At 34.9% G+C, this 14,131-nt stretch overlaps 1 protein-coding gene and 1 long non-coding RNA gene across 4 annotated transcripts in view; one reads left to right on the plus strand and one right to left on the minus strand.

The window, feature by feature from the left end:
* LOC134675968 (uncharacterized) overlaps positions 1-14,131 on the minus strand; it is a 512,277-nt gene that overhangs the window by 490,313 nt on the left and 7,833 nt on the right. The gene's annotated exons all lie outside the window — the stretch shown is intronic.
* LOC134675844 (nephrin) overlaps positions 1-14,131 on the plus strand; it is a 311,394-nt gene that overhangs the window by 248,696 nt on the left and 48,567 nt on the right. For all 3 annotated transcript variants that reach the window (XM_063534144.1, XM_063534145.1, XM_063534146.1), the window contains 3 exons: positions 7,606-7,742; positions 12,842-13,009; positions 13,955-14,086. In XM_063534144.1, the coding sequence (XP_063390214.1) occupies positions 7,606-7,742; positions 12,842-13,009; positions 13,955-14,086 (437 nt within the window). The remainder of the gene's footprint in view (positions 1-7,605; positions 7,743-12,841; positions 13,010-13,954; positions 14,087-14,131) is intronic.

A 14,131-nucleotide genomic window follows, 5' to 3' on the forward strand; every position in this document is an offset into this window, starting at 1 on the left:
TTTTTAAACATCCTGGAGGGCAATATTGAGGGGAAAAGGCACAGAGGAAGGCCCAGGCTCATGTATCAGCCAAATAAAAGAGTTTCTGTTGTATCGTACGAGAGAGTTAAAAGGCTGGCCCAGAAGAGGAGTGGCGATTACTCTATCGACAAATAGCTCTTAAATATTGATGATTACATTTCCGCAAAGTAACGCCTGATCCTATTAATTATTATTTTAGAAATACCGGGAACATTCCGAGTAATGTTCCTTTGCGCATCACTATTTCATACAACGTTCTCAGCTAGATTGTTGAGTAGAGATGTCAGAAACACCTCTGTTACTGTCGCGAGCTAATTTAAGCTAGGGTGTTCTGTTATTCCGATCCCGTATAGATTTAGCTTAAGTAACTGCCGTATTCGAACTTCAAGATATTCACAAGAGACGACACGTACTAGATCCATTCTAGATACGTTATAGTTTAGATATCAACTAGTTCTCTTTTGCACCGCAATTCGGGCAACCAATGTCACTTTTACGTTAGATAGAGTAAGATATCTATTAGATGCGAATTGGATCTCTAAGTCATATCCTGTGGAAATCGTTCAAGAGTATCTCCAGAATCGCGCAATTGTCAAATTTGACAGGTTAGATCTTAAACATATCGTTATCGTATCTTGGTGATGTCTAAAAGATATCTAATAGATGCCTATTTCAAAATCCGAATCGGGCCCTAAGACTCTGTTTATTTATCATAAGCATAAATTAATTTTGTTATAAGCAGAAACGTTGGTAAGAGTAAAAACGGGACCCTATTAATAAGACTGTCCGTCTGTGCGTCTGTCTGTCACCAGGCTTGTTAAAATTTTCATTGATTTCTGTTGCCGCTATAACAACAAATACTAAATAGTACGGAACCCTCGGTTGGCGAATCCGACTCGCATTTAGCCGGTCTTTCATCATGGTTATGAGTAAACTTGTCATTTCTCATTGCCTAGCCCATGGCAAAGTTCACCACTAAAATAACCGTCAGTTAAGCTAACTAGTGCTAACCACAACCTGGGTTAGTGCAGTCCTTAGTGGTTAGGCAGATTATTGGCTGCGAAACGTTGAATGTCTCCAGTGGACTACGCAAAAAAATATTGGTAGGGAATGTTTTTTATTTTATTTTTTATTTTATTAGTCAAATAAGTAACACAGCATTACAGTAAAACCAAGGCACTGTGAAACTAAAAAAAATACAATACAAAGAAACTACAAATAAAAACAAATAAAAACCAAAGACAAATTAAACATTAGATTTGGGCGACGACGTAACAGCGTGGCTCCGTTGCGTCGTCTGACTTGGTGTAGGAATGCCTCATGGCATTAAGTTCGCCTTTTATACATGAAGTTTTTTTTTATGCAATAAAGTTAAGCTTAGGATTGACAATTATATTAAATGGATGACAAGTCTAGTACGAGTATATGAAAATTAGCTTAGTTTTGTTTTGTTTTATTTTATTGTGTTTTTCTTGTTGGTTTCCCTGAAAACAGGCATCCATTTTGCCATTAAAATGTATTAGAATAAGATGACATTTAGGTTAAGTTTTATTTTACACCAAATTAACTAGAATTAAACCAAGAATAGGTGTTATTTTAAACATCAAACTTCTATGAAATTATGACGTATAAATAACACTGGCACTGCGTGTGCTGTCAAAAATCTCTACAGACTTTTCTTGGGGACCGATTCGGATTTTGAAATAGACATCTATTAGACATCACCAAGATACGATAACGATATGTTTAAGATCTAACCTGTCAAATTTGACATTTACGCGATTCTGGAGATACTCTTGAACGATTTCCACAGGATATGACTTAGAGATCCAATTCACATCTAATAGATATCTTACTCTATCTAACGTAAAAGTGACATTGGTTGCCCGAATTGCGCTGCAAAAGAGAACTAGTTGATATCTAAACTATAATGTATCTAGAATGGATCTAGTACGTGTCGTCTCTTGTGAATATCTTGAAGTTCGATTACGGCAGTTGGTCTAACTCTAGTTCTATTTCAAAATTAAAGGTTATCTACATCCTTCATCTATTAGTAAAGGCATCTATACTATGATACGACTAATGATTCAGTTGTAATTGTCGCTTGTTCCTAATATTGGAATTGTGTAGATTTCAGTTGGTTGGTTTATTTCGGCCATTACAAACACGCTACCATTCGATTTCAGCTTCGGTCATTGCTTTGTTAACAAGGTTCTATTTGACTTTGAAAACGTGATATTACTGAAACATGGGATGTAGGCAGCCTAAATTAGGTCATTCGGTAACATACGTATACGTAACATACATATAACAATGTTGCATTCCTAATTGGTTTGAGATATAAGCAAAACAAGAAGATTTAGCGATGGAAATCTATTAGGATTATTTTCTGCTTTGTCCTGAGGTTGGTACAGAATGGCTCATGACAAGATCGCATTTTGCATAATCCACGTTTTCTTGTGTGCCTTTTAAGTCCCGAAAGAAATAAATGTTTAAAAATTTGGAGCATAAGTGAAGCGTTGTATGTAAAAAACATGTTTCATTTTTTGCATAATGCTCAGATTACAACAAATATTTTACCAGGATTTGTATTAATTTAACTAATAATAGACTAATAAAAATCTGAAATAATAATATCTAAAAAATCAAAGACAAAACCAGATGGAATTATAAATATTTGAGATTAATATTATCTCTTGCTGTCGATGACGTAATGCACTCTTTTTCAAAAGTTATTTTACTCCTAAGAAACGACACGATCATCGAACACAGTTAAATATTTAACGCCAAAGAATGCTTTCCCAAAAAACGGCTGAACAACACTCACAATACATTTTGAATTATTAAAACTCCCTTTCAACCACAATTCCCACGCTAAGACGTTAGTGGTCAAAGCATCCCACGGGATCATCTTACATCAATGGCGATGGAAATCTATTTGGATTATTTGTGTTAATGGTATCGTATTGCATTAATGGAATTAATAATAGGAAGCTTGAAATTTCGGGGATAATTATTTCAGGACCGAGCGGTTGACTTGTCTTCAAACAAGTCAATGACGTAACTGACGCCGGTTTTGCATAAGGAGACGACGTTTCGCGTAAAGGTGTTTAGTTAGTTAGGAGGGTTATAATTACATAGTTTGGGACTATAAATTTAATGATGGCATTGGATCGACCTTATAAACTTGAACAGCAATTACTGCTTTATGCTTGTGGACAGAATAAAGTATAAATAGAACACAAAGATTACGAGTTTGGTTTTTTATAAACTGTTATATTTTAAAATTTTGTAATAAAGTGGTTTTAGTTTCAGGCAAAGATTTTGCTGTAGTAATAAAGACTTTATTGTTCATATTATAAGATCGTTACGATACATTCGTACAGATATGGTTTTTAAAAGCAAAATTATTTATGTAAGAGAAAGAAGGATGAGGGAATAGAAAATAAAAAATACTGTAAAACTTCACTTGAAACGTTCTACTTACATAAACAAATTATACAGAGAAATAGGACTGAAAATCAGTGTTACCCAGACTTACATTAGTTAAATCAAGCCAGTGAACCAAAGCCGCCTAACCGTCGAAAACATTTCCAACTAGCAGTTTAACCGTCAGATAAGTCCCAGTTAAATTTAGACGGCAATTATTCGCACAAAGTTCTCAACTACCCGTAACTCCCATCAGTTTAAGAAGGATTTTGAATTATTCCAAGAAAATAGAGGAAATTGTGGCGAAGTAGTTTTTTGTTGAAGCTCTTGAGGTTTAAATGCCTTAGGAAAGTAGGTAGTTAAGTAGCTCTTAGTAAAAGCTTATATTTTTTCTTAGAATTTGAGGGAACAACATTTTGAGGAACGGGATTTTGGAAAACTGATTTGTGTATCTTATAATGGGACTAAAAAGTATACTAAAGTGATTAAAACTGATTTTCTTTTAATTCCTTTGAAAATGAATTGCAGTTTTGAGAATACGTATCCAGTTTGAGAAAGGAACATAAGATATTGACACAAGAAAACCCAAATAACTAGAATTCAAAAGAAGCTGACATTTATTTCCATAAAATAAAATATAATAATACTCCACCCAAATTCGGAAGCAAACTTAGACAACAAATGGCAAATTTAGATTGGAAGACAAAAATTACTTCGCAGTCTTGGTGCTAACAAAACAAATTCAACACGTCTATTTGAAGACAATGGACTTTATCCAAATGTGTATAAGACACATTTCCCTTTGCAGCGGACAAATACAAATGCCTTATTATTACTAGTTGCTAGAATTTTAAATGGAAACGCGGAAACTCCAACTTTAATTGTTTCTCTGTAATATATTCCGAAGGGCAGAAGATCTTTCTTGGGGCTGATTCTGCTTTAATATTTTGATAGGTTTTAATCTCAATTTAATACGATCTTGAGTCGTCGTCGGTGCGAATAAAAAAAACGTCATGTATCTTTAAGCTACTTTTCAGGAGACAAAAATAACTGTTTATTTTCCTGTTTGTAATATATTTGTTGCACCTGTATTTTTTTTTCTGATAGATCAATGACTTTTACATGATACTCATGAAGAATATAAACAGATTTTATCGTAATGCATGCATTCCGTCAGCAACAACTAGCGCAAGCCGCGAACGCTGATTGGCGCTCAAAGTCAATAAGGTCGTATCAAAACAAGATAAAACCCATATTCAATTCTTAGAACATCATCAGCCTCCTCGTCTTGACGGTTTTGAATACATAATGGGAATGTTTGGGAATACTGCGATAAGCATGGTTAAATAAGCTAAGGAAAAATCCATTTTAATATCATCCATGGATTTAAGAATTAGCATGACTGTATTAACAGGAATTTGTTATTGTTTCTGAAAAGAACAATTACATGAAAAAATCCTAACAGAATATTTTATTTGTATTAAGTATATCAAGATTAATGCTTAGTCGAAATGACTTAACATTTTAACAAATTGTACCCTGGGACGATTAAATTATTGCACAATATTGTTCCTCACTATTTCTATTCATTAACTATTTTTTCACTGAGCACTATTTTATTTAAATAACTTTCTATTGACTTCCCTAAGCATCTGACGGTTGCCTCAAGGAACAATCTTAGGCCATAAATTATACATCATCAATAATGTTTATCACATCAAATGCTTAAGCCTAATCCCAAGTACAGGTCAAGATGGGAATACAGTAGATCTTTTTAATTCTCCTAAGACAAAAACCATTAGCCCTCTTCATGGTAGGGTGCCCCGTTCCGCCCCGTGCCGCTCCCACGGCTCCGTGTGAATTGATTTCAATATCATTTCTATTATCCGTCTTACGCAACTGGTTTGGTGGTTTCGTTAATGAGGATTTTGGAGCAGATGTATACGTTTGTTGTTTGTAACAAGCAGCTACTTGAGGTTGTTCTATAGGATTTGCATTTACGTTTGGCATTTGCGTTTCATTGTCGGTAATTTATTTGCTCTTTGTGTGTTGCTCTTTTTTTAATAACTAAGGGCTCGATTCGGATTTTGAAATAGACATCTATTAGACATCTTTTAGACATCACCAAGATACGATAACGATATGTTTAAGTTGTAACCTGTCAAATTTGACATTTGCGCGATTCTGGAGATACTCTTGAACGATTTCCACAGGATATGACTTAGAGATCCAATTCACATCTAATAGATATCTTACTCTATCTAACATAAAATTGACATTGGTTGCCCGAATTGCGCTGCAAAAGAGAACTAGTTGATATCTTGTAGCCTACGAGTATTTAAATCAATCTATAATGATTAAAATATAATAATCAAATAGATTTTTTAATAGATCAATTATTCCAATTACTGAATCAAAGAAACACCATATTTAGTGTTTTTTTACCATATTTTTTATAAGTGCGTTTGAATCTGTCGTTTATTCTTTTATGCAAAAAAAAAAATACTTTATTTGGAGGTCCAAACTTTCTTTGAAGTGAGAGAATACAAAACCGTAGTCTAATATTGGCTCAATCTTTTGTTCTCTCACAAAAGTATCGTAATGTTCTGAAGAAATTTGACTACTTATGGTTTTATTCCGATACTTAAATTCAATAACAAAGAAAAATAGAACATTTTGTAGACAATAATATTTTTAGCATTACTTTGTTATTCGGTACCTATTTTTTTATTTCTAAATCAAATTTTAGTCTTATATATATATTACATTTTTCAAATGTAATATATTTTATTTTTTAAATAAATAAATAAAAAATAAATAAATATATTACATTTGAGTACCTATAGTTAACTAGCTCATTATGAAGTAATATGACTGTACCATATCGTAATATCTAAAATTAAATCATTTCATTTAATAAAAAGTTTGTTAGTAGTAAATTTTTCATGATTAAAACCTACTTATTGCTTTACGTCTTTTAATGTTCAAAATTAAAACTTTATATTTGCCTACTTGAATATTCGAGTGAAATGTTACGAGCTCTTTCATCTTAAAGGTCAGACGGCTCGGCATTTACTTGCAAATATTTGTTTAGTAAAAAGGGGGGCAGTGGGTGTTCGCTTCAGGTTGTCATGTAAAGATGAGACGGTATATCAACATATACCGTTTTAAGTTTTATAGTCAAAAAAAATTATAATTTTAACAGTGTTCTTATAACCCGGCAACCTTCAAATCAAGAGTGAACAGGCACCTTCTGGGCGAGCTCGCTCCATCGTAGGCCACGTCTACGCTTCGGCTAGTTTGTGGCCATGAGTAAGCCCATTCATAATAAAAAATAATAATAATTGCCCGCAGGGCAGCTTGTGGCGAGCTGTTGGGGAGTAACGACCCCACGGACCCGAGTGCTCCCGAGAGTCGGTCAGGGTCTCCGTCTCCGGCGTGTCTTCGTCGGTCGGAGTGGACCCCAAGGGGACCCGCAGGACTCTCAGCTCTGCCTTGCCTTAATTGGCCGTCCAGAGAGGAGTCGCTAGAGCTATATGCTCCAGGGGTGGAAGTGAAAGATGCATAAGACGCGAGTTGGCACAGTGGCTGGTAACAGCCACTGGGTAGAAAGCGGCGCACACCTCTCGACACCCCTGAGCCGCTCACACCGATGTTGCCCCTGGTCGTCTTCACGACGGCAGTTTCAGGGGCCCATCTAGTCAGCGGCAAGTCACCACCTGCCTCGATAACGTGTGTTAGCATTGTTATGGCAGGTGTCCGAACTCTTTACAATAGCCCAGTCTCATAGTCCACCCAAACTTCAATCCATAGACCGGTATACTATTCACTTTTGCTACAATAGTCCCAATGCCTGCTGAGACCGGTTCATGGGTGTCTATTGTTGCACCTGTGAACGGGTTCCAGCAGGCGTTCTACATGACATTAAAGCTCTCCAAGGGGCCTCTACGTGTTGGATCTGTGTCCCCACGCAAGCCTATCAAAAAACCGGGATTATAGGCCCGTGATATCGAAGGAGATACAAATAATAATAAAAAGTACGACACAAGACAAATTTTGTTTCATCTTCTTTCTAGTTAGTCTTTAGCGGCTTTAAGTCTCCACGACACTTATATATTTTCCCTTTGTGTTTATGTTATTATCTCTTTGTTACAGAACCAGTGGCCGTATGTCCGAAAATATCTACACGTTCAAAGCAGACGCATCCGACAACAAGGCTCGGTATACATGTGAGGCGAAAAACGTCATGATCAGCAACACTTTGAAGGCTGAAATCGATCTTACTGTCCTTTGTAAGTATAATGATTGATTTAATAGATTTAGAATTAGCCAGAACAAACCTTCTGTCCCATATTAACCTATAAATTAAGTTTTCTCACCTTAGAGCACTAAAAGACAAGCATAAAATGTTAATATGAAATTCATTAATAGGGCACGAAAATTGTAGTTACCGTGAACTCAGCTAACTATAGTCCTATAACAGAATAATAATGATAATAGAATAATTTATTATCTTAACAGAATACATAAAAAAGTTACACAAAGTTCACTACTTGTTATAGCTAAATCTTATAAGAATTCGTAAAAATTTATTTCTGTTCGGACTTCGAAAGATTTTGAGCGATCTAAATTACGTACTGCCATTCTCCTGATTCTTTATTTATACGCATTTCAAGATTCGAACTTCTCTCAAGGTACTCTGAGACCCAATAAAATTTTGGACTGTCGTGGTCTCAAAGTGAGCGGCGAAACGAGACGTTGCTTTAATATTGAACCTGGGGATCAATTCTGAAATAAAAACTTTACTGCCTAGCTGGTACATTGAAATTATTTTAGTGAACGATAACAAAGGTGTGCAAGTGAGACTCGGATTAAGATTGAATTGGAATTAGAAGAAGATAAGTAGAATGAAGTCCTTGATTTACTTTACATCCTGAATGGTTGGCTAAGTGGGTCAGTAAATGTACGGTTTTAACTTGAGAGGAAAGCGGAAAGTAAATTAGGTTACTAATGTTTATTATGCCTAATTAAAATTCCTTTTAACAAACGTTTGTCTTGAAAATTTTTCTGGAAATATTTTTTGGATTTACAAAACAAGATGTAACTGAAAGAAATTGTATACATATTTTGGAAATAGAAAATAATATTTTGATTAATATGATGATGATAAATTAGTTTGAGGTAGGTACTTATCCTTCAACTTTTTATATTTGATAATTATAGAAAAAAACATATAAAGATATACCAAAGAAGATAAATTCAGTCATACAAAATTTTTCATATAATATAAACCGACCGAATTATACTCAAACCTATGGATATTTGTTATGTCCATTCAATAGAAATTTTCCATAGAGACTTTTGTGTTAACAGAATACTTTCAACTGTTCATTGCTCAATAGATTTCATGTGTACCCAAATAAGCGATGATTTGTTCTGCAAGCCTTTATATCTTACACATTTCCTTCGATGATTGGTTTCTTTGTCAAATCAAAACTTGAGCTCGTTGGGAAGGGTATATGTAAATTTTGCAGTGCTGTTTTATTTTGTTCAGGTGTTTTCAAATGAATGTAGGTAAATCTTTTTTGAAAAAGGAAGATTACCATTTCATTACATATTAATTCATCGAGCTTACTATAACTATATTCTTGAACACTTCCTGTATTCAAGAATGTTATTGAATTTGGATTTATCACAAGCTATTGTCGCTATAAAGGTATTTTTTTTAATTATTCAAATAAGGAAACAAGGCCCATATTACAAATACCTTACAGACTAACATACAATATATTTTATAAACTTAAAACAAAACACTATTTAAGCGACAAAACGGCGTGGATCTCCGTTGGTTACAATTCATTAGTAATGAAAATGGGGGTAATGTACCTAAATAAGAAGAAAATAATGGTACAAAAAAGAAAATAAATATAAGGAAGACACAGAAAGGAAGTAGGTAAGTGACCACAAGTGACGTGAAGAGCAAACTCACGAATTAAAAGAAACATAAAGAGTGTATGTTTTGCTTTTAAATTGCTCTGGACAATACCAACACTGAACTTTTTATAGATATATTAAATAAACCCTGGAATAAAATATATATTTACCCTATTAGATGGATATATGTATTAAATGCCAAATGTAAAGTATAAATGACTAACATAAATTTGCTAGATAGGTACCGGGTAATACTCCAGACAGTAGGTACACAAACAGTGTGACCGACAAAGTTTGGAATCGTCAATATTTTCCTAAAGTCAATCTACGAAACCATTCAGTTAGAGATGGTGATCTTTGGTGACAAGTTTTTAGGGCTCCTCAGTGAGATTTCTATAAAATTAAGCTAATATTTTATTTGCAGAATTTATTTTTATTATTTCATCATTTAATTTACAACCAGCAGCCTTACCACGACTGTCTTACCAGTGTCAAACTGACATATTCGCTAAGGTCTGCGTAACTTACTTTCTATATATCTCGTTCACGCTAATATGCGATTACGATGCATAGAAAGTAAGTTACGCACACACTAGCGAATATATCAGTGTCAAACTTTTTAATGGTGGTAACCGTAGGTACAGATTTATTTACATGCTTTAAATCCCCTTGGTCCTCATCTTGAGATTACTGTACTTTAACAAATTTAATATTGCTGTTACAAAAACAGACCAAACGGCGTTCAGTTATTTTTAAGCACCTTGTACGCTTGGATACATCTGGTGGCGACTGTACAACGCGATGTTTTAGTCTTATAAAAAAAAACAACCAATAAAATAAAACTCAATCACAAACCCCAACTTTTCATCCCGGCTCGCACTTGGTCCGTTTTTTAAGTAAATTCTCGAAGTTGGACGCGTCGATGGACTTTGAAAAGAAATTAAAACTTCAGATTTGCGTTGAACGAAAATAAATGTCAAATCGACGACTCCGAGGCGATTGGCGTTATTTTTTTAAGGAGTTTATCAAACTTTTTTTATCAACACTTAAGTTGTTACAGCAATAAATTTGAGACATTGGGACCAGAGTGCTGCCTTGGGGAATACCTGGTATTTATTTAATCATTCAGGCGATGAGTGGCTGGATTCGGTTTGTTTTTAAAATAAAAGAGAAATTACTTCGTAAGTCTGACAATATAAAAAATAATATTCGATGAATCTAGTCATTTTGACCAACAATTCTGAAGTGTATTCGTGAAAGCTTTTGACTATGTTAGTTGTATTTGAGTATAGTATAAACGGATGTGTATGTAAACACTTGATCGCACATAGACAGGCGGAAATCATAACAAAAACTAAGAAACTCGTTTTTATTATTATTTCCTTTTCTTTTTCTTTTATTTACGCTGTTGGTATAGTACGGATGTCTACCGTCTCCAATTTTCCTTCAACTACTCAAAGGTGTAATGGAAGAGATCCCTTAAAGGGATAAGTTCGCCTTTGTACTAATGACGAATGTTATATTTCCTGTTTTGTTTTGATTTTTGTACAATAAAGTGTTTTACTACTAAAACTAATATACAAAGTCTAACTTATCCTTCACCATCACATTATAAATATAATCTTAAATCTATACAACTATCCTAAACAGAATACTCAATTCCATTTGTTAGTGGAATGCCTGATGCTTATTGACATTTACATTAGTCTGATTCTCCTGAATTATACCTTAATCACATTCTGATTGTACCTACTGTAATCAAGGTTCGTTACTATTTTAACTCACAAGAATATCAAACTAATATTTAGCTAAAGTATCTATTTAAAACTGTTAAATTAAAGAATTCATTTATACCTGTAAATGAAGAATGTTAGGGATGAATGTTGGTGGATGGAGAGCGGATGGTAGACCCCAAAACACGATGGATGGATTGTGTGAAAGAGGATATGAAAAAGAAAGGAGTGCTGAGGTGAAAGATAGAGGAATGGAAGAGAAAAAACTTTGTGTGCTGGCCCCACATAACGTGGGATAAGGGCAGGAAGAAGAAGAGTTAAATGTATTAATCTTTTAAAATAAAACTATATATTTGAACGGATTATTTCGCGTACAATTAATTTAAAATACATCCTGCGTTTCGAATCCTTTTACAGCGTTCGTGGTCAACGGCTGACTCATTTCATAATTTAGGAGATTCAAAACTTTTTATAATTTAGGAGATACATAACCAGCTTTTATGAAAAAATGAAAAAAAAAAGGCATTGACACAAGATATATTTTCTCCTGGCTTTTAAGAAACTTAATTCTCATCGACTGTCAGATAAAGCTCTTATCATCGAGAACCAATAGTAATCCCCAGCTCAAAGACAATTTGCCCTAATGAGCAAGTCCTTGAGACATCCTCAGTAAGTTTATAAGATTGAAATGTAGATATCGAATAAAATGAATGAGAATGATCTTTTCAACATAGTTAATATTCTGAGGCTTACAAAATTAGTGCTCAAACAAGTTAAAGCTTGAAGTCTTTAAGTTCGGACCTAAAGGTCAGGTGTGACTTGGGGACTAAAATATCAGGTAAAAAAGGCATTTTATAATGTTAGGGACTCAGATTTTTTCGAACTTAGTATCCTTACTTTAGTAAGGTAACATCTAAGAAACATTTGCTTTGAAATTTAATTAATTCTTAGCCTAGTCAGTGTTAGCCCTGCTGGGCGTTTTCTAAAATAAATATTGAGAACGTGATTCTTTCAAATCTAAACATATGTACTTGGGTTCTACTCAGAATCGACAGCATTCTCCATCCTACCATTAATAAAAGATGTACCAAAATGTCCATTCCATTACGTCACGTTTTAGTGTGAAAAATTTATTCACTTGTATGTAGTGCGTGACGTAGTGGAAAGTACAAGTTTCATACAAATTTTTGGGACATTTTTTTTGCATCAGGATTGAATATGCTTGATTCTGATTTGAAAGAACCCAAAAACACCAGGATCTGTAAGAATTGGGTTATAATCATTTCAGAAAACCGACCTACGAACCAGGGGTCCTGGGTTAAAAGGCATTTATTTGTAGTTTCATCACAGATATTTGTTCCTGACTTAAGTATGGATGTTTTCTATCTATTATGTATATAGACGTCTAGTACCTTACAAGCCTTATCAAGCTTACCGTGGGGCTATGTCTCGATATGTGGAAATAGATTGCCCCACAATATAAAATTTCGATTTATGGCTTATTATCATGTGTTTTGTAATGACCAATTTCCTTTTATATTTGACGATGGGTGTTGCGGATGACATATGTGAAATGTTTTTACGAAACCTGAGGTGGTTGAGTTATTTGTATGATGACGAAGCCTGCGCTGTGGATCTGAAGGCACCTATGCTGTTATTTTTATGTTTTTTTGGTCAATAAATTAATTTCTCTTATCTAACCTAACTGTTTCTTTCTTCCACAGTCGCCCCAGCCCACGTCACCATCACCGGTCCTACTGAAGCCAGGGTAGGGGATCCGGTACCCTTGACCTGCAGCACGGCCCCTTCGAATCCCGCCGCTGACATCAAGTGGCTTGTGCTTGGCAAGCATCATAAGGAAGCTAGCAATCGCACTGTTATATCCCCTGAAGGTGAGGGTTTAGGTGTTTTATATACTTGCTTCAATTAGAAAAAACCAGTAAAATAATTTGTGATGTCCCACGGGTAAAGGGACCTTATGGCGGTTGGCGCTTACGCTATTATTAACGCAGCTCCAATACTATTGCGGTGTTCTGTGACGTGAGCGTCAGCCGCCATGAGGTACCTATTCTCATGGAACGTCACATTTCATCATCATTTCATTTATTCTTGAGCTTACCTTGGAGCTAAGTCAATTTATGTAAAAATGTCCTATAATATTTAATTATTTGTTTATTTATCATGATCATATCGTATATTTTTATCGCCCCCTGCTGAGCATTGAGCATATGCCTCTCTTCTAGTACGCCACTTATCCCGGTCCTGAGCCAATCTCACCCAGAAGTGACCCGCAGTTAGCTTAGAATAAATTTAAAAGTGGAAAATATACCGCCCTGTGTGTGGCTTGAATTCGCGGCCTCTGGATCGATACTCCAGCGTTCTACCAACTGAGCAACCAAGACCTCATCCATAGCCAGCGAAGTCTCACCAGAGGCATTAATTTTCCCACTCTTAAATTTAAACTAAGCTTATATAAATTCTTTTTTTACAAGCTTTTATGCACTTTCACCTGTCCCTTTGTCTATCAGTCTGTAATCAAATCTTGCAAGTAAATTTGATCCACTTCCCGGTTTGTGACTGAGCTGAAATTTTGCATGCATGTATAAATCGGATGACAATGCAGTATCATAATACTGCAGTGCCATCGAGTTGATCTGATGATGGAGACAGGAGGTGGCCATAGGAACTCTGTGATGAAATAACGCAACCTAATTGTGTTAGGGGTTTTTAGAATTGTCTCGATGAATATTAGTTGTCTGTGGTAAGAAAAGTACAGTCAGCGATAAAAGTTTTTACCAAAAATGAAATTTTTGCCAAAAATTTATTTTAAATTCTAGGTGGCTGGATCACAACGTCGAACATCACAGTGACAGTGGAAAGAGACAGACGTTCCATCGTCGTCGTCTGTCACGGTATCAACGCGCAGCTGACCGAAAACGTCGTTGCTACTCACACCATCAACGTGTTATGTAAGTACATACAATATTTAAGTGTATAAGTATTCATCCTTACTT

This window comes from Cydia fagiglandana, chromosome 23, assembly GCF_963556715.1.
Source record: "Cydia fagiglandana chromosome 23, ilCydFagi1.1, whole genome shotgun sequence".
NCBI lineage: Eukaryota > Metazoa > Arthropoda > Insecta > Lepidoptera > Tortricidae > Cydia > Cydia fagiglandana.